The sequence below is a fragment of the Euprymna scolopes genome, chromosome 4 (genome assembly GCF_053919585.1).
Source record: "Euprymna scolopes isolate OS-2025 chromosome 4, ASM5391958v1, whole genome shotgun sequence".
Classification (NCBI taxonomy): Eukaryota; Metazoa; Mollusca; class Cephalopoda; order Sepiida; family Sepiolidae; genus Euprymna; species Euprymna scolopes.
Genome location: NC_136485.1, coordinates 43,708,585 through 43,730,458, shown reverse-complemented (window position 1 = coordinate 43,730,458; position 21,874 = coordinate 43,708,585). Strand labels below are relative to the sequence as shown.

At 35.3% G+C, this 21,874-nt stretch overlaps 2 protein-coding genes across 2 annotated transcripts; both read right to left on the bottom strand.

Annotated features, from left to right (window-relative positions):
* Positions 1-13,747: 13,747 nt before the first annotated feature.
* LOC145270703 (uncharacterized) lies at positions 13,748-14,530 on the bottom strand. Its single transcript, XM_080126322.1, has one exon. The coding sequence runs from the start codon at positions 14,528-14,530 to the stop codon at positions 13,748-13,750; it is 783 nt and encodes a 260-aa protein (XP_079982448.1).
* Positions 14,531-15,474: 944 nt separating this feature from the next.
* On the bottom strand, positions 15,475-16,986 carry LOC145270689 (uncharacterized). The gene has a single exon (XM_080126318.1). It carries the CDS (start codon positions 16,984-16,986, stop codon positions 15,475-15,477), a length of 1,512 nt encoding a protein of 503 aa, XP_079982444.1.
* Between the last annotated feature and the right edge of the window lie 4,888 nt (positions 16,987-21,874).

Genomic DNA, 21,874 nt, shown 5'->3' with positions numbered 1-21,874 from the left:
AATTTTCAAGTTTGGTGATATCTTTCTTTCCTAATATCTTTTTTATTATGTTACTTACGGTTTCTCTGTCAGGTGTTATTTTCCAAACGTCCTTTCCGGTGTAAAAACAAGAGTTTTTTGCGTGTTTCTCTTTCGACGGAAGGACTCCTTTGCCTTTTTTGTCGAAACATGGGACGGGGGTAGGCGGGTAAGATAGTGGCGGCATGTCTGTTTTCATTGGGGAGGCAGCGGGTGTATTTTGGGGCGTATTACAGGTGGTAATAAAAGAGGAAGGTTTGGGAGATGTTTGTTTTTTTTCTTTGAGGATCATAATAATATCATAGTTTTTTGAACGTCCGTTGTTGGGGAATTAACAGGGGCTGGGCTTTTACCGCTGGGGAGCGTTTTTCTTTAGAGGAGGAGGTAGGTTTGGTTATTAAACAGGATTCAGGGAATAATGAATCCGAGAAGTGTGAGTTTTTTCTCTTTAGGTTTTTCTTTGTTTTTTTTTTAAGGTTAATTAATTCTTTAAATTTGTCGCCCCCAGGTATTTACTAGAGATTGCTTCGATTTCTTCCGCTTTTGTTAAGTATTTCGCGTAAGTTTTTTTGGTGGGGGATTCTTTTTCTGTACAAGTGTCCAGCCATCTTTTTGAGGGAATCTATTAGGGGTATTAAATTTTGTCTCAAACTAGTCGGGGGTTAGTGTCTTTGCTGCTGTATTTTTTTGTGTGGAAGGTGAGGGGTCGGTGTCATCTGTTAAGGCTTTCTCCTTTCTTGGGAGGTTTAAGGTGCTCCACAACCCTATTTTTAGGGTTTGGTTGAGTCGACTTCCTGGTAGGGCAAGTAAAAGTAAGGGACCCTACCCCCCACATATCCAAAATGTTGGTCTACGGCCTGCTACTACGATGAGTACTTTCTCCAGGCCCGCTTCCAGGTAGTAAGGTACTTTTAAAAACGCGTTCTCATTAAACAGGGTGTCAAAGAGCCATGCTCCATTAAATTTATCCTCTGTTACGTTGGTTATGTCTCCGTATTGAAGAAAAAATGCACAAAGAAACACTCCCGGCACAATGCCGGGGACTTCGAAAACTGAAACTGTGGTCCTTCTTCGACCCATATACTCCATTCTGAGAATAAGGTGTTTTGTGATTATTTCTTTTTTGGGTAACGTTAAGCAGCCTTCATGTGTTTTGAACAATGCGCTTCAGGTGTTATACCCTTTGCATTTAGTGATCCTTTCTGGTCTCATATTAACGGTTGCTATAAGCTGTGTGACTTGTTCTTTGGTGGATCTTATCAATTGTATTGTTTTTCGATCAATGACGAATAGCAGGATTGTTTTTTTCGAGTATTCTTCGATTCTTGATTGCTCCAGTATAATTCCCTTTTCGGTGATAAACTCCGTACTTTCTCTGGCTTTAGCAATGCATTCTTCCACGTTGATAGTGACCGTAGGTGGCTTAGCCCATTCTGACTTTTCTTTTGGTTGCTCCATATTTTTCTTGGTGTCATCCCCCGGCGTCGAACAACTGGCTGACGCCATTGTCGACGAGTAATAATTCAAACTCCAATGTAGGAAGAAGTTTGGATTCAAAAAGCAATAACAAGGATTTTACAAATATAACAAATTTAACAATAAAAGATAACGTATAATAAATATAAAAATAATAGAACGAAAAATACGAACCTAGCTGACAGAAAGGACTGCAGTCGGGACATTCTATATATGAACGATGATGCTAGGAACTGAAGAATCGAATTAGTTCACACTCTGTTACCAACCAATCAGATACCAGAATTGCTCTATAAATATTAAACCTTTCTGTGGCAACTTCGCATATATTTTTCTTAGTGTCAACACGGGAAGACTCTGTGGATTCCAACACGAGAAAGGTCTCCTGCGAACTAGTCACCTCCGAACTTGTGTAGAACAACTAACCATCGGAAACTAAACATTGCTTACACTTCTAGAGGGTATAGACCCGAAATGCGTCTTTATTTCGACTGACCCGAATCCAAATTCGAATTGTGGCAAGTGAAATGTTTAGGATATCTACGAATCCAAAATCTACACAAAGTATTTCAGGCACAACCTGAAAACAGAAACGACCCCGACTTTTTGAAAAGAACGCAACTGTCTTTGCGGAATGAATGCAGTGCTATGATCAAAATCCAGAATTATTTCTTTATATACTAAACTGACCTCTATAAAACGAACGAAAGTCGACACCATTACTTGTTATATTATAAGAGCTAAAACGACTGCAACATCTTTAAAAATATCTGGGGAAGTTATTAGCTACAGTCTGTTAATTTTCATGGTTCTCAATCGATTACCGAGTGATTTCAAGCAATTTACTGCCGTGATAATCCAGAAAGAAAAACGCATAACATTTAGTCAATTGAAGGTGGCACTCAGAAGGTACAAGAAAACTGCAAAAATTATCACAGAATAAAACGATTCTCCACATATAATGACATCTAAAAATACAGACATTAATACACCAACATTAAATAATACTAGAATACGGGAATAAAAACCGTAACTTTGCCCAAAAACAATTTTTGTCCTTAGAAAAGTAGAAACGTTATTTGCTATAATTGTGGACGACCTAATCACAAAAATTTCCAATGTAGATACAGGACTTTCAAGGGAAACTCCATTAAAAATGTGGGGATCTCCGTTAGCGAAGATACATTCTTATTTTCATGTACGTGTATCGCTTCAACTAACAATAATATTTTTTGAGAAATTGGTGCATGTGGTTTTTGAGATTGTGGTGCATGTGGTTACAAAGAATCTGATTTTATCAATTTTGATACTAACTTTAAGCCTCAAAGTCATTCTGTAGAACTTGCTGATATCGTTTTGCAAAGAGGTGATGCGAAAATCTCGCTAAGGAACAATAAAGGTGAACTAAGTTTCTGCATTCTAGAAAACGCTTTTCTAATCGCGAAATTTAAACAAAATATACACAATATATTTTCTGTACAAACTGCCATCAAAGAAGGTGCAAATATAACCTTTTGCCCCAATAAATCAAAACTGATTGACCCAAATGGAAGTGTATTTGGCATTTAAGAAAATGGAAAACTATATTATTTAAGTAGCGTGGCCCCATCGAACACAGCCTGCCATGATTTACAGACATGACATAAAATTCTTGGACGCTGCAATATTTCTGATATCAAAAAGTTGCCAACTGCAGTTGATAAAATGAAAAAAAAACATTAAAACACTTTAACTGCTACGTTTGTACGAAGGGAAAAATGAAAACTATCAAAACAGGATACCAGTAAAAAAGGCCAAGAAAGTCCTATAATTGGTGTATTGTAACGTGGAACTGATCGTCAGAACACTATAGATATGTGTTGAAATTTGTAGATGATCATTCAGGTTTAATAATGGTTTACTTTTTAAAGAACAAATCTGACCCTGCTAGCAATTAAAAAAATATTTAGCCGACATGCTCCTCTACAGTGAAGTTAAGTGTATTCGCTCCGACAACGGTATGGAATTCACTTATAAAGACTTTGGACTTTTATTAATTAACCATCGTATCAAGCGTGAAATATCGGCCACTAGATCGCCACGCCAAAATGAGACCGCGGAAAGATCATGGCTAACACTTTTTGAAATGGCAAGATGTTTACTCATTGAATCCAAACTCCCCCAGAACCTCTGGAGTACGTAATTATGGCGACTGCCTATATACACAACATGTGCTTTAATAAAACACTATCTAAAACGTCATATGAAGCTTTAAGCTGAATGCATGTATTTGGTTCAACCTGCTTCGTATATATATATATATATTTATATATATAAAAGAATGAATTAAATATTAAAACCGATACAGTTTTATTTCTTGAATACGATGAAACAGTCCAGTCAATTTAGTATATTTCCAGAGAAAAAGAAAATAAAAAATATGCGATGTGTAAAATTAAGACACGTTTAATTTTGTGTTTACTAACACTTTAACCTACTAATGCGTAATTAATACTTTTACTGAAATAAAAAAAGAAACGTAAAATAGGTAACTTTTGTAAGCATTTTCTTTGTGAGTTTTCTTTTTGAGAAATAATTTTTGCATCACTATTTGAAAAAAAATCATTTTAAATTTTATTTTTGACACATACTTTTTGCATGCTTATTTTTAGGCGCGCATAAATTATAATCGATTTTACATTTTATGCACATTGGTTTTCTTTATTATTATCAAAAGTGTCCTACTTTTTGGCATTGTTTTAATTAACAAAAACAAGCAAAAACATCTCTTTTTAACGGTACATATTGCATATATGTTTATTTATAAGTATAGTTATTCATATGTATGTATTATGCGTTTTAAAAACAAAACTGTATAATCAAATTTAAGGAATGGCATTATTTTTCATAGGTATACCCCATTTTTAAGGTAAAAATACAAATCCATTTCTTTTATTTCACTTTTCTGTACATGTTTGACATGTAAGAAAATATAAAAGTGGCTTCTTTTTACATGCTAAAATTTTAAGATTCAAATGATTTTTTATTTTGTCATGTATAATTGAATATAAAAATATATTTATATTTGGGCAGAATTCCCCATTATAATAAATAGGGGGAATGTTGCAATATTTTTACTCAATAATGGGGGATGATCCCACAAAGATGGAAGATGCTATTTATAAACAATGTTGCTTGGAACTGACGAATTGAATTAGTTAACTTTCTGCTACCAACCAATCAGAGACCAGAATTGCTCCACAAATATTAAACCTTTCTGTGGCAAAATCGCATATGTTTTTCTTTCGTGTAAACATGCGAAGAATCGTTTGCTCAGTGGATTCCAACTCGAGAAATGTCTGCTGCGAACCAATCTTACACTTCTAATCAGTTTTATATAAGCAGAGAATATCTACATTGATAAATAATACTTTATTAATATAAATCATGCTTGTTTTCATTTTGGAAAATGTATAGCACTATCAAACATATATCTTAGACATTTAAGATCTGTACCAATTCTTCAAATAAATAGCTGGGTTCTTAGTATAGACATTCCAGTCGTTCCATAGTCTGATTTTTCAGAATTAATTCGATTCGTCAGTTCCTAGCAGCATCGTTTATAAATACAATCTTTCGACTGTGTGGGATCGTACCCCATTACACATCCAAAATATTGCAACATCCTCCCTATTTTCATAATGGGTAAGTCCTCTGTGTTCGTTCTGCTAAAAAATAATTATATATTGTTATAAAAAAACAAATGATTTTAATTGTTTTTAAATGTCAAAAGAGATATATGTGTACAGACAAGAGAAATAACAGAAATGGAAGGTATTTTAAACTGAGGAAGGGCTGGGTATGTGAAAAAGAAGCCATTTCTTTAATTTGATTATGCAGGTTTGTAAAAAAAAAGAAAAGAAAAAAGAATACATATAAATATACATAAAAATAAACCTACATGCAATAAAAGTTTCTTTTTGCTAATTAAAACAATGCAAAATAAAAGATAGGGCATTTTTGAAAAATAAGAAAGAAAACTAATGTGCACAAAAAATAAATAATAGGCAATTGTAATTTTTCCGCGCCTTAAAATAAACATGAAAAAACTATTTTGTCGAAACGGAAAATTACAAAGAGGTTTTTAAAGAAAAGTGACCTCTTTATTTAAAAGAATGTTTTTTTTGTTTTATTTCAGCAAAAGTATTAGTTACGCATTAGTAGGTTAGTGTTAATACAAATAAAATGGATACAGTTTAATGTATTGTCCAGGACTGTTTTTGGTTGATATATAGAAATTTATATACATACAGGGCCGTGAAAAAAAAAGAAAAATATTCAGTCGAATCCCCCAACAAGTTTTGAGAAAAAAACTCTTTAACTTTATTCTTGTTGAGGGTTTCGTGAATACATCAGCGATATTTTGTTCTGTTATATAAATCAAAATAATGGATTCCTTTTACACCTTGTTTATTATGAAATGGTATTATATATATATATATGCGTAGATCTTTGGTTGATTATCGTGTTCTGTGCTAAGACTATACTGGCTTGATTATCACCATTACTTACTACGCAGCTTTTAGTTAACTCTGGCTCTAAAACAGTCTTTAGAATATTTTTTTAAGGTAGAGTGCTTCTTGGGTCGTGTGTGTCTTATCCCGATGAATTCTGCTTCACACGTAGAGATAAAATCTGTAGCTTTTTAGATTTCCATGAAATAATAGAGCCATTTACTGAGAGTCTTAAACAATATCCAGGTATACTCTTTCAGTCTTCGTCTTTTCCCCAGTCTGAATCCCAAAGCCCTTCTAATTTTAGGTCATTTCTTGATTTTCGAAATACTAAATCCTGTTCTTTAGTTCATTTTAAATAACGTAGGACTTGTTTAGCTCTGTTTAAATCCTTCATTGTCGGTCGTGATATTTTTTTTTGACAGTTTTGTTACCGTATAGCATATGTCGGTCCTGATTACAGTCATTAAATATGTAAGATTGCCTATAATTTATCGGTATTTTTTGTCATTTATTATTTCAGATTCTGTGTATATTTTTATTAAATCATTTTCGACCGGTGTAGAGCGTTTCTTGCACTCTCCCATTCCAAAATTTAGTAGTATTTTGTTGATGTATCTCGATTTATTCATCGTAACAAGTCCTTTGCTTTGAGTAAATCCTATCCCCAGAAACCAGGATATCTTGCCAATATCGGTAATTTTGAATCTTTTACTTTATTTGTTCTTTAGATGGTTTAACATTATGTCACAATTTGATGCGATTAAATATCATCGATCCACAAAACAAAAATCAGTAGGTTATCGTCTTTGTGTTGGGTATATAAACAGGGGCATACAGCGCATTGTCCAAATTATTGTTTAATAATATAATCATGAAATAATGTATTCCAACATTGATCACTCTGCTTTAGACCATATAATGACTAGTTAAGTTGCCACATGCTATTTTAATTTTTCATTATTAATCCCTCTGGATGGCTAATATAAACTCCACAGTCTATTGGGGCATTCAAATAAGCTTTTTTACGTCCATTTGATGGATGTTTAGGCCATATTGCGATGCGATTAGCAGTAAAATTCTTATTGTCGTTAGATTTGTGGTTGGTGAAACGTAGAAAAATATTCTCTACCCTAAATCTGAGAGTGGCCTTTAGCAACAAATCTAGCTTTGTACTGTTCTGCGCCTGATACTGTAGCCTTTTTGTAAAGCCCTATCTTGTAGAAATAACATAATTATCTTTTGGGAGAGGCACTAACATATAGGTATTATTTTCGGTTAAGGCATCTATTTCTTTTCTCATGGCAATTTTCCATTCATCACAATGTTCTGTATCAATTACTTCGTTAAAGCTTTTTGGCGCATTTTCCATTGAATAGCAATAGTCGATTTGATAATCTTTTATATTGTCGACCACAAAAAAATTGGGTCGCCTTCTATTTCTTTTGGGATATCGTTCGACTTCATCATCATCATCATCATCATCATCATCATCATGCCCACTCTTTTCTCCGTCATTTTTACTGCCTTCGTTTGTTTTAATTATTTGAGGGAATATAATTTCATCGTCTTCATATGACGAGTTGCCGTCTGTAAATTTAAACATGCCTGTAAATTTTACACATTCGACTATTTTTATTTTATTGTTTTCTTGATAAATTACTAAGTTGGCTGGACTGTTTTTATCGTATCCGAGAAATATACCTCTATCGGCTTTAATATTCAACTTACTCTTTTTATCTATATATGCGAAGCCAGTTGAAACAAATATATGCATTCTACTTAAATTTGCGTTTTTTACCACAGAAAGATTCATAGTGAGTTTTAGACAGTGTTTTGTTGAAGCACGTGTTGCGTATATAACCTGCCGCCATAAGTGCTTACGTTCAGGGGTTTTTAGGGAGTTTGATTCAATGAGTAGGCATCTTGCCATTTCAAAAGTGGCCGCCACGCACGTTCAGCAGTCCCTATTTGGTGTGACCATCTAGGAGCTGATGTTTCATGCCTGATATGACGATTAATTAGTAAAAGTTCAAAGTCTTTATTGGTGAATTCCGTACCGTTGTCAGAGCGAATACACTTGACGTCATCGTAGGGATCCATGTCGGCTAGATATTTTTTTAGTTGTTAGCAGGGTATCATATTTTTCTTTAAAAAGTAAACCATTATGAAACCTGAATGGTCTTTTACGAAATTCAACGCATATCGATAATATTCTCTGGCCATCGGTTCCAGGGGACCGTTCAAGTCACAATGCACCATTGATAGGATTTTTTTTTTGGCCTTCTTGTCTGATATCCTGCTTTGATAGTTTGTCTTTTTCCCTTGCGTGCAGACATCTCAGTTGAAGTTTTTTAGTGTTTGTATCTTCATTCCATCTACTACATTCGGCAACTTGTTGATATCCGGAATATTGCAGTGTCCAAGAATTTTATGCCATGTCTGTAGATCATGGCAGGCGGTTTTCGAAGGGACTACGCTATTTAAATAATATAGTCTTCCACTTTCTTTAATCTCGAATATAGTTTAATTCGGGTATACCAGTTTTGATTTATTGGGGCTATAATTCATATTTGCACCTTGTTTTGTGGCAGCTTGTACAGAAAATATATTCTGTTTAAATTTTGGGATTAGAAGAGCGTCTTCTAGAATACAGAAACATAGTTCACTTTTATTGTTCTTAATCGAGATTTTAGCATCGCCTCTTTTCAAAACGATATCATTTACTCGACTCCCGTCAGCTGATTCTACAAAATTATTTTTTGGCTTAAAGTTGGGATCAAAATTGATAAAATCAGATTCCTTTGTAACCACATGTGCCGTGGCCCCACAATCGACAAGAAAATTATTATCGTTTGTTGAAGCATTAAACGTAGACGAAAATAAAAAAAAATGTATGTTCGCTAACAGAGCTCTCTACATTTTTAATGAAGTCGCCATTTGGTAGTCCTGTATCTACATTAAAAACTCTTGTGATTAGGTCGTCTACAATTATAGCAAATACTTTTTGTACTTTTCTTAGGAAAAAAAATGTTTTTGGCAACGTTGCTGCTTTTATTCCTGGCCTGGGTATAATTTAATTTTGGTGTTTTTATGTGTGTATTTTTAAATTACATGACATTTGTGGATTCGTTTTTTCCTGTGATTATTTTTTCAGTTTCTTCGTAAATTCTGAGTGCTGCCTTGAATTGACAAACATTCATGGGTTTTTCTTTCTCGGTTATCACGGTGGTAAATGGCTTGAAATCACTCGGTAAGACCTTAAGGACCATGGAAATTAACAGACTGTCACTTATAACTTCACCAGTCTTTTTTAAAGAATTTGTAGTCGTTTCGGCTCTTATAGTATACTCAGTAATAGTTTCGGCTTCCATTCGTTTAAGAGAGGTCAGTTCAGTGTATAAAGAAATAATTTGGGGTTTTCCTTTCGATAAATAATGCTCTACCAATATGTTCAATGCTTTGAGCCATCGTCCAGGGCTTCTTTAGTGACCAATGATAGACTTCGGTCATCTAAACACTGTATTGATTCCGCAAAGACAGTTGCGTTCGTTTCAATGAAGTCGGGGTCGTTTCTGTTTTAATGTTGTGTTTGAAGTACGTTGTGTAGCTTTTGGATTCGTAGCTATCCTAGCAATTTAATTTGCTGCAATACGACTTTTGATTCGGATCCATCGAAATAAAGACGCACGCTGGGCGCATAACCTCTAGAAGTGTAAGCCATGTTTAGTTTCAGAACAGTTTCTGATGGTTCGTTGTTCTAAACAAGTCTTGAGAAGTGACTGGTTTTCAGTAGGCGGAACAGTTTCCGATGGTTCGCTGTTACACACATGTCCTGAGAGGTGACTGGTTTGCAGTAGACAGTTCCACAGAGCAAAATATTATTACCGTGTCGAGACGGAAAAAACATGCGAAATTGATACAACAAATGTTTAATATTTATGGAGCAATTCTTGTTTTTGATTGGTTGGTAGCAGAACGTTAATTAATTCGATTCGTCAGTTCCTAGCAGCATCGTTTATAAATACAATCGTCCGACTGTGTGGGATCATACCCAATTACACATCCAAAATTTTGCAACAATTGTTTTACATACCGAACAGTATAAAACTCAAGTCAGATAATTCTAAGAGACATAGCCTCGTAAAGAAAAATGTCTTGTTCTTAATACAGAATTATTAAATAGCACAATGATTTAAAATATAAGTTTTCTTTTTCCTAATAATTAAAGTTTGTTAAGGCATAAAATGCAAATTGTGATTATTTTCATATTTTAATTAAGCCGGTCAACGTAAAATGACCGAAACATAATGATTTTAACCATTCTACGGAAGGGATGAAATGTTATTTTTTCCTGACCAGACAGATTTTCAAGAAAATCATTAGGTTATGGGTCAAATAACCCGGCGTATCAAATGCGAAGTAGGAATAAATTAGATTAGACGGGTGAAAGAAAATGTGATAATGTGATACGAAAATATTGGCTTTTATATGCACATATTCTTATTAACAATAATAGTATATTGTCATCGGCAATACTTGCGTGTACGGTACACTCACGTTGACACGCCAGTGCTTATCAGATCACTGAAGTTAAGCAACACTTATCCTGGCAAGTACCAGATGGTAACGATTTGGGAAGGCGATGCGCTGTATGTACTCGAATTAAAATAACAGGTGGAGAAACTGACGCGATCTATCCTCCTCTCCAGGGTAGATGGGCCTCTCTTAAACAGTGGTAGTCCCCCCATCTAGTTATGGAGACACGATAAATATACCCTGGATAGCCCTGGTGAAGCATTCAGCTACCTACAAGATTCGAATAACACTACGATCTTTTATGGTAAGATAAATTTAAGCTACGCCCGCGCTGGTCATTAGTAATATAATAGAAATAACATTTATGACAATCATAAGAATAATAAATAAAGAATTATAATAAAAGGCAATAATAATACTAAATGAAACAGTAGGACCATCATAATATAACAGGACATATGAGCTGAAATAAAAATCTTGTTAACGATAGTTATAATAAAAAGATGATTTTAAATAAATAAAAAAAACTTAGAAAGTGTTGTATATAGTTATTTAACTTTTTGTAATTTTTGGTAGAATGAGGTTTTTATTTCTTGGTGACGGGTACGCAATTATTAATATTTATATTATTTATACGTTTACAGAATATATCGGCTTGTGAACTTAATCTGTACTTCCAGATAATATATATATATATATATATATATATATATATATATATATATATATATATATACATATAACCATATACACATATACAGAAATATATGTATGTATACAAGCAGACCGCCCGGCATTACCCGTCGTAAAATACGCTTTAATTTGATATTATGATTAATGCAGATTTCGTATTTATTAATAGATTATATTGAACCCAATATATAGTTATGGTATAAAAAGTTAAAACAATGGCGCGTGTGCCACCACCGAGAATCGTTTACCTTAAGATTTATTTTTTATTTGACATTTATACCTGATCTATGGAGACATGTTTTCTACATAGCTAAACATTAATACATGAACCAATACCTATTAGGTTACACATACATATTCGTACTGACCTGTTCACCTGCAAATTACTAATTCCATTTCTTTTTTAATTTTCTCAATTTTGCGTCACTTTTTTCCAGCTAACACCCAAATATAAAGTTCCGGATGGGTTCGAGTACCCTACCTATTAAGTTTCATGTCTCTACACTAATAACTGCCAGAGGGGTTTGGTAGGCAGAATATTTTAAACAAATGTGTATATGCAACGTGGATTTGGATAGACATACGTTTTGTTTACTATGAAGTTTTTACGCTAATATGACTCAAGTATAAATCATATAGAATATCTGCGTGAAAATAATTACACGCAATATTTAACGAAAACTGACGATCCCATAAGTAAACCTAAAAAATTATATTGAATTGATGCATGCAATTCCAGGACTTATATATAACAACGTCGTACTTGTTTTTTTTTAATTAATCGAAAAAAAGGCTTTGTAATATGACTAATATGAATCTCAATACGCAAAAACACATTTACAGGAGTATATATATATATATATATATATATATATATATATATATATATATATATATATCAAAAGATTGCAAGAGGAATGCTGAAATAATGTTGGTACCCAATAATAAATCGTTGTTTACTATGAACTTTTTAGAATTGATTGGGCTTAAAGATTTATGAGCGCTCCCGATTTGTTTGGATAATATCGGATATTGAAGCGTAAAAGTTGCGTTCTGCTGTCAACACACCATTTGATCCTTTATAAAAATCATTTATAAATTTACTTCCACTTCATCAAATGACACATCAACTAAAACATTCGTTCATTACACTTTCGTGATTTTATTTTTTAAGTAGAAGAAAAATCTTCGTAGCAAATGATTGAGTTTTCTATTTGGTGAAATGACTTCTTGTGCAAAACGTAGCAAAGTTCAAATCAATAAAACAATGAGTTTAGAAACTCTAGAAGACGTGATGTTTACTCATTTTGAACGTTTCATTTCTTGCTAGATATTATAATATAACAGTGATAGAACATTGAAACTTTACACTTTATCACCGAACTGTATAGAGGCGTCTGATATCGTAATCAAATAACGTTCCAGGATTACACCAACGTACTGTATTAGCTTACGCAATGTGTATGGCTCTCAGAGTAAACACATAAAAAAGCAAAGTTTCCGTTTAATTTGGTCTCCATTGTTTACAGTGTATTACGATTCGCCCGGTTATTTTTCAGAGAAATCTTTCATATTTTTACATAGCTTTATAGGTAGATTTTAATATTTAAGATGTACATTTATCTATACTCCCGACCAAAGCATAACTAATATAACATTTTATACACCAGCTTTTTCTTACAGCAAACGGTACTTGTGACCCCCTGAAACTGCCATATTCGGGTTTGTTTATAACACTGTCATTTCTTTTTAACACCTAATTATATTTGACACAAGGACATTTTAGCTTATTCCTGACTTGTTCACAAGTCTCAATTCATAATAGTCAACAGTTGTTTAATGTCAGTCACGATAATCAATAGCGTGTACTAGCCATAAACAATATTACGTCAGCTTTGAAATGTGGGAAAAAGCCACTCGAACTTCTCAAAGTGAACAAGGAAATAAATTACAACAAAGGTATGTTACGACCGTTCGCTTTAGGTAATGTATTACCTTGGTCTTGTAAAAGATTATCAAATACCAATTCCACTGGAAAAATAAGTAAACTCAATTACAACAATCTGTTCATCAACTGAAATTGGCGCCAAAACACCCTCATGATCGTTCCCAGAAGACCCTATTATATGCTTGCACATCCAATCAGAACAATGGTACAACAACACCTATTGCTATAAAATTGGCGGGAATTTCTGGGGTAAACGTTCCATCTCTCCCTCGCCAACAGCCGGTAACTCCTGTTCTTGTATTTCCAACACGTTCCCCCCCCCAGCCAAAATGAAAATCAACTTCCATTTGATTTTTATAGATGTCCTATGCTTTGAATGTTAATCCCCCCTTAAACACCTGCGACAGAACCATTCATCCTCTTCTAGTTGTGGCCCGCTTATCCCTACACACCCAAAATGGAACCATAAATTGCACCGGTCACGACATATCATCGCATACCCATCATCTGGAAGGTCACATTAAGGGCACATCCAAAGTCGTTCGTTATTTTGATCTGGGTCCTCTTCCTCCTGATCGTCTTATGGTTCCAAGAGTTCCTCATTAACATCCAAGGTTTGTACAGCTGGTAGTTCTAATGGATATAAGTGGATTATACTGTGATTGTGCATGATTCCATCACCTCGCATTACTTGAGCCGAACGCACCAGTCCATCATCTCGATAGAACAGTTTAATGACTCTTCCTAAAGCCCCGAAGGGTCTTGCTTTGTAAGGTAATTTGATAGACACAATGTCTCCAACTTGGATAGTATTACTGATTGAAGTATTCATTTCTAGATGTTGCCATCTAAGAGAAAGCAGGTAGTCTTTCTTCCAAATTCTCTTAAATTCCTTTAATAGCCCATCTCTATTTCTAAGAGAAGCTATTAATCTTTGTTTGGTGGGTACTTCGAATTCATTAATATCCGTGTTCTCCAAACGCACCAGAAAGTTGGGATTAAAATCTGGGTGCAGGAAGTGATTTGGCGTGATTACCTCCCAGACGTATTGGTCAGAGCTTATGTAAGTTAGAGGTCTTTCGTTTACTGCACGTTGTATGTCTGAGACTGTGGTAAGAAGTTCAGTCTGAGAGCACACTGATCTTCCTCTTGACTTATAAAGGAATTTCTTCAACGTCTTAATCAGCCTTTCCCATAGACCTCCATACCAAGGAGAATGTAGTGGTATCCTCACATGTTTAAAATTGTAGATCTTGTATTTATTTTGAAACTCTTCTGCAGTGAGCGCCTGTTGAAGTAGGTGTCCTCCTGCAATGAAGGACTTATCATTATCGCTATATAGGTGTGATGGTAAACTCCACATATTGGCAAATCTGGTGAAGGCCAGAACAAAGGAACGAATTGTCATGTCCTCCACCAATTCCAGATGTACTGCTCTTATCTCCATACACGTAAAAATTAATATGTAAACTTTAGACCGCTGACTAAGAGTGTCAACCCACAGGTGCCCAGTGTAATCCATACAAGTGTGCAAAAATGGTCTTACTAGATTGACTCCGCACCTGGGTAAATTCGTTAATCTTGGATAAGTGAAAGAGATAGCATTAAACTTGCGACACAGTCTGCACTCCCTTAAGATTTTTTTGACTGCTTGCCTTCCTTGAGGGATCTAAAATCCAGCCAAACTAGTCCTACTTAGAGTAGTGGATACTCCAAGATGTTTGACTTCTTCATGCGTGTCCGTTATGATCAGAGCTGTCAATCGATGATTCTTCCCCAAAATCAATGGATTCAATACTTTGTATTTGTGTGTGAGATTTCTTCCAATCCTACCCCATGAACGAATCAATCCGGCTTCATCCAAAAATAAGTTTAGTTGCCCTACTTTGGTCGGAATCGGTTTTCCTTCGGGACAGCGCAAGAAATCCAGTTCCAAAGGGAATGCTTGCTCCTGCATTGATTTAAACAGAATGTTCCTTGCTAACTGTGTAAAATCCTGCAGTTTGCCTCTAATTTTGTAGAAAATTCATATACCTTGGCCATTTCACCCAATAGTTTTTTATAGTTGGAAAATCTATTCAAACAAATGATAGGTTCGTTGTTCCCACCCTCTAGAGTACAAAAGAGACCCCAGCGGAACACTTGTTTGTTATCAGCACTCAAACAGCCAAGGTCACTGTTTGTCCAGCAAATGGTCTTGTCTGACAACCAAACCGGTCCGGAACACCAAAAAGAAACATTTTCTGTAAACATGGTTGGTGTTAATCCTCTAGTTATAAAGTCCGCTGGGTTCTGTTTCGAGGGGACCTATTTATAGCTTATCGTCAAATTATGTTTTTTCTTAATCGGTTCCTCCATACACATAATATCCTTTAATCTGTTTTTTACAAAGACACTCTTGTTGTTGGTTACCTTTGTCATTAACCAAGTCAATACAATTTGTGAGTCAACGGCCAGATTCAATTCCACAGTTCTCATCCTTCCATAGGTCTCCAATATCTTACCAATGCACTTTATAGCGAGGAAGGCAGCTAACAGTTCAAGGGTTGGCAGAGTCTTTGTCTTTAATGTCGCAACCTTAGCCTTGGGAAAGAGCAACGAACTCACTCCTCCTTGGATGACATTAATCGTAAATCCATAGGCCTTTCTTGATGCATCGGAGAAGATGCATAAAGAGGCATCTTCATTTTCATTAAACGCTCTTCTTTTGAATGGCAGTGAGTGCAGTTGAGACAGTTCATAAGAAAGAGATCTCCAAGCAGATTTCATTTCTTCAGGTAGTGTCTCATCCCAGTCCAAACCTGCCTTCCACATGTCTGCTACCAGAATTCGGCTCTGAATTGTGACTGGGAGGCAAAGACATAAGGGGTTAAACGCTCCCGAAGCTGCAGAAAGTACAAGTCTCTTTGTAGTCAGGTCAGGGCTACAAAATCTCTGAGCGGTACTGATAGTGTCATTAGTGGGATCGTATATGTGCCCTAAGACCTTCTCCCATGTGCAACCGTGGAAGGTTAGTGTTTCTTCAAGTAACATTGATTTCCGTAACTCGGAACACTTTGTGTTGCAAGAACGAAGTTCAAACCCACCCCTTTGCAACCTTTTTCTCACTTGTTGGTAAGTGCTCAACAATTCGCTCTTAGAATCGCAGGAAGTAACGAGATTATCCACGTAAAGTCTTGATTTTAGTACACTGGAACACTCGTCGGCTGGAAATTTGTTTGCATGAAATTTTAAAATGCAGTTCAATATAAATGGACTAGCGTTGAATCCAAATATAAGCGTGGTATAACGGTAACACCTCAAGTAGCCTCCCTGCTTCCGGAAAAAACAAAATCTGTTTTTGTCTGATGTTTTTGATAGCTTTATCATCAGAAACACCTTTCTGATGTACCCCAACAGAGTATATTGGTTCGTTCTTAACAGCAAGGTTAAATTCAACATATCTCGAGTCAACTTTACTCCTGGATAAACCGCCTCATTCAAGGAAACTCCTCCTTTAGTCTTCAACGAACAATTGAAGACTGGTCTGATCTTGGTCGTAGTGGTTGTGTCAAACTTAAACACCGGACGGTGAGGAATCCAAATATATTTATAGTATGAGTTTGTCAAGCGTTCAAAAGGCTCAATGATGTTCTCCGCTTCCTGGTCTGCAAACACCTGCAAATAATTTTCATACAAATTCCTTCTTTCTAAATCGCTTACAACTCTGTCAAGCACTTTGAGGGCTACATGATAGTTAGAGTTAACCTTGGCTAGTTTATCAGTATGCCATGGCAGTTGTACCCAATAACAATTTTCTTTAAACTCTATGTGACTCATAAAAGTTTCCACCTTTTTGCATCATATTCAGACAATTCTTCCTCCGCAGAGATTCCCAAGGATTCGATTCTGTATATCCACGCTAATCCCCTTTCCACCGCACTTTTAGCAAATGCATCCGCATATGGGTCCGGATAAGTGGAGACACCTTCAAGGACACTGTTCACAAGAGAAGCAGAGCATCTTACAGAGTTTATTGATATGCAGTCATCACAGGAGAGTCAATTATCCTATGCTGTCCACGAAGAAAATTTCTCGGGTCACCAAATTGTATTATTCCGTCGGGAGTCGACCAGGCCATTCCATTCATACATCTAATCATTTCCCATGGCCCCATAAATTGCAAAAGATCTACTCCTAATAGTCCATTGAGTAATATCTCGGGAGAATCGTCTAGATCAGTGTCTAATTTAAAGTTTAATTCTTGCAGAGTTTTGATTACACTAGGAAGTTGATCAACTCTGTGACGTAGATCCAATTCATCATCTATTAACACCGGCAGTTGCCGGGAGATTCCTGACGGAAACAGCACCGTTGTAGTTATTTGTTGGAATCTGCAGCGTCCTTTCCCCAAAAAACGTGACTATTTCCAGATCTTTGTTAACTACTGACCTACCGTCACATTGAAGATTACCGTTCTATTCCCCCTCTTGAGAATAATTTTGGAAATAGGAAGAAGACATTGTCGGTCACTCACACCCGTATTAATACAACCGTTCAAGCCAGAAGCATCGGGAGACATGGGTGTTGTAGGATTATCCTCAGAACACCTAAGACCGGGGTTCTTAAAGGGTTTTTTTATTGGACATCTATCTCCAAAATGGTCGGAGCTGGTACACCTGAAACAAAGTCCGTACTCTCTGCATCGCTGCTGTCTTTGTTCCAAGCTAGAATAATTTTTGCAGTCTGAAGCCTCGTGTCCGACATGTAAACAAAGGTTACAGGATTTGTATTTTTCTTTGACATGGACGTTTTCCAACGTTGATGGTGTCAATCTGTCTCTAGGCGGGCGGGTAATAAGCCGGGTGTCATTCCTTCTGGATGAATTCGGTCCTGTTCTGGTTTGGCTTGTTCTCTAGGATTTTTAAATTCTAGTTCCACCATCAAGAATGGCGATGAGAGAAGGGTAAGGAGTCTCTTCTACTCGCACTTATTCCTCTCTTAGGCAGGCCGGCAATCGTTGAAAAAGGATGTAAGCAGCTAATGCCCCACTATCAGACCCCTTTTTCAAGAATCTATAATGCATGGATGAATCGAGTTCAGCCAATTCATATTTCAACTGCGATAGGTAGCCCTTAAGGATATTGGAATCGTAACGGTGTCCAGGTTCCAGAAAAACAGTTTAGAGAATATTTTTTCCCTTATAGCTTCTTCATCCCAGTAATTATCCTTGAGGATCTGTAGAGCAGCCTCATAATTGTCAGAGTTTTCATGCAAATGGTGTATCAGTCTAAAGGGTCCTCCAGATAAACATGTTTTTAGAAACGTCAATTTTTCTCTTTTGGACTTCAGTCCAGAAGTACAATACTCAAATCGAGTTTAAAAAATCTCCGAAAGCAAAATTATTATCTGCATCAAGTCCGTCAAATTCAGGACACTTAACGATAGGTCTAGCTGCCGAAGGCAGTCCTTGAGCAAGATTCTCCATATCCCTTATAGGGTAAGGGGGAGGCAGCACATCCTCATATACTTCCACGCTCAAGGCATCCAGATTTTTCTTGACTTCTTTCGTAAACTCTAAAGTATCTTCACTTACAGATATCACCTCTTCCCGGGGCAGTAACACTGTCAATTTAGTCTGTATTTTCTTAAGTTCTGCCAGACGCATATCAATATCCTCCTTGAAATTCTCAAAGATACAGGCATTTAAAATATCACAATTATTCAATTTTTCAAAGAATTTTTGATCACTAGTTTGTGTCTTTCCTCATGATCAAATACCTCTGTTAGTTTATCCTTTTGTTCAGAATCCTTTGTTAAGCGAAGGTCGAAGTTAGTATTGTAAAGAATCAGTTTTGTTGCAAAATTGTGAGAAAAAGCCACTCGAACTTCTCAAAGTAAATCAGGAAATACATTGCAACAAAGGTATGTTGCGACCTTTCGCTTTTGGTAGATTTCTGGGGTAAATTTTCCATCTCTCCCTTGCCAACAGCCGGTAAGTCCTGTTTTTGTATTTCCAACAGAAATAAATAAATAAATATAACGAAATATATTTATCAAGGGAGGCGCATATTATACATTTAACGTGAGTCATTCGAATCATGTCATGGACAATTTAGGAAACATCGAGATCAAACATATTTTGAGACAAAATGTGTTATAATCAAAAAGTTAAATATAAAATCTTGTAGATTTACAAATTGTTAATTACAAAATGAAATTTCAGGTGAAATTAATGATTTTATAGAATGAATAAACAACTCATTTTCTGTTTCTTAATAAATTGTTTTCAGGTCAGTATTGCTCTTTAAAACGACTTAGCTTTTCGAAGGGAAACCGACATTTAAGTATAGTATATCATCTAAGCACTATGCTTGATTCATCCTAGTTTTATTTAAATATCTTCCAAAAATGTTCTCTAAAACAAAATATCATTGGCCAATGTTATGCATCACCATATTAATTTAGTATCGTGATATATCGCTAACCGCTGTGGTGATAAATACTATCTAGAGTGGCACGTGTAAAAGCCGCCATGATTGTAACGAAACAGTTCTGCTTAATGGATTTTATGTCAGTAATTATTCTTTGGAAATTTTGTTTAGTTTCTACGATAGTTCTCTAATAAAAAGAATCATTATGTGTAAATTTATAGATTTTCATTTGTCTAATAAATGCTAAAGTAGGTATAATTTTTATCATATATTTAAAGAAGCAATGCGAACAATTTTGACCAGTACCTCGGATATATTTACGCAGCATATAAAAAATATATCATTGACATTAACATGTTCGCTGAATTATGACAGGATGAAACACATTAAAAAAGTATTCATTTATATCATTAATGGGTCTATGCTAACAGCATATTCTTTGGTTTGTTCCTCATGTCTATATCGACTGATATCTCCTGTGTGTTTTATTAAGAATGATGTGGTTATCGATTGATTAATTTTGTCTAGCTGTGTCGGATATATACTTGAGAGGCTAACCAATGAACAAATATGCTGCTGTCCTAGCCCTAGTTATTATATTTTCTTTCTACTCTAAAAAGTCAAAGTTCTTGAAGGCAGAATTATCTATACTAATATAAAATATTTGAGATAAATGATGTCCTTTACATGATAAAAATTTTCATTTAACAATATTCAACTTAAAACATTAACATAATATCCACCACATTATATCGTTTATCGGATCCAACATTTACGTTATTTGAACAATATAATTTTGCGTGGTCTTTTTCTATCTATGCTTGTAACTATCTCTAGTGAAACCGAGCTAGTGAAGGCATTAGCCTTCAAAACACGTGTGAGCAAAACTGATCAGAATTTTAAAAATTCAAACGATACAAATCGCACTATATGTATTTATAAAAAAAACGACACCTTAGCATTATCCAGTTATCAATTACATATAGAAATTAAAGGAATAAAATAAGAGAATTTTTCACGATAATTTTATTCGACATAAGGTTAAATATTTACTACTCTTCGACATAATCTTGCATATTTAAATGACAAGTCGTGGATTAGAAATCATATTGAATGACTTAATCACCAACCCTATATGGGGCCTTGCAGTAAGGCAAAATGCGAGACACAAGATGTTAATTGATTTTAAATTCATTTTCTGAAGGAACCCCTTATCATTAGTGACGTAAATTGTCAAGTGCAAAGTGCAAATGGGTTATAAAGTAAATATGTTTTTGTTTAAGATTTTAGGTAAATTGTCATGTGTATAAACAGGATATAGGTCTTTTACATCTCAGTACCTATTAATTACACTTCTCTCCGCTAAAGTTGCTTTTAATCCGTGCTAAATAGAGAATAATCAAACACCTAGGCAAAACAATCTTCTCATTGACATGTAAGATGTTTATTGTCCTACTTAGGTATATTGCTGATATAGGGACTGCAATTTTACAAGGGCTTACGGTCTTATATTTAAAAGAAATAGCGTTCGGCATCGCTATAGCATTTAATAGGGGTTAGCATAAAAGTCTACTTCATAAGATACCCAACAATGGATTATTTAGAAATGCCTTTTCGGTCGTGGAATTCTTTCTCGCCGATAGGTTCATCTAACTAGACATAAGTGAGCATAAGTATGAAGCTCCAGGTTTATCGCTGGTATACCAAAAGAGTTGATCTCGGGCCCAACTATATTCTTATCTTAATCGCGTATCTTGGAAATTACATACTGCATGTAACGTGGTCCTTACATTTTTACTCGCATACAACAGGTTGTATGTAGAGACAGTTGAAAAAAAGGATTAACAGAAAGGCATTTGACATGGTTTCCTTCAGTTTTTAGAAAAGCCATTTATTAACGATTATTGTTATACCATGTCCTAATCTTGCTTTTTACACTTTCTTTCGTCTCCCATGCGCTTAACAGATGTCAACCGTCATGACGCGTGTTTTCACTTCTCACATGTCGCCGTGTGATTACACCTCTATCTCACGCTAACATATGCTCCCTGGTCGCTGTCAGCGCTATGTAGTTCCAACCTTCTATCCGCTTTTTCCTTTATTTGTGACGTTAACTGGTTTCAAATCTTAGTCATTTGCATACGTCGATACGCCGTTGCTTTAACGTACGTGTCCCTAGCTCCTTTACATATTTACTCATGCTTACATTTTTATAGGATTTATGAATTCAACACCTGTATTTAACTAATAAATAAAAATAGAAAAAGAACTCAAAAGTTAAAAAAACAAAACAT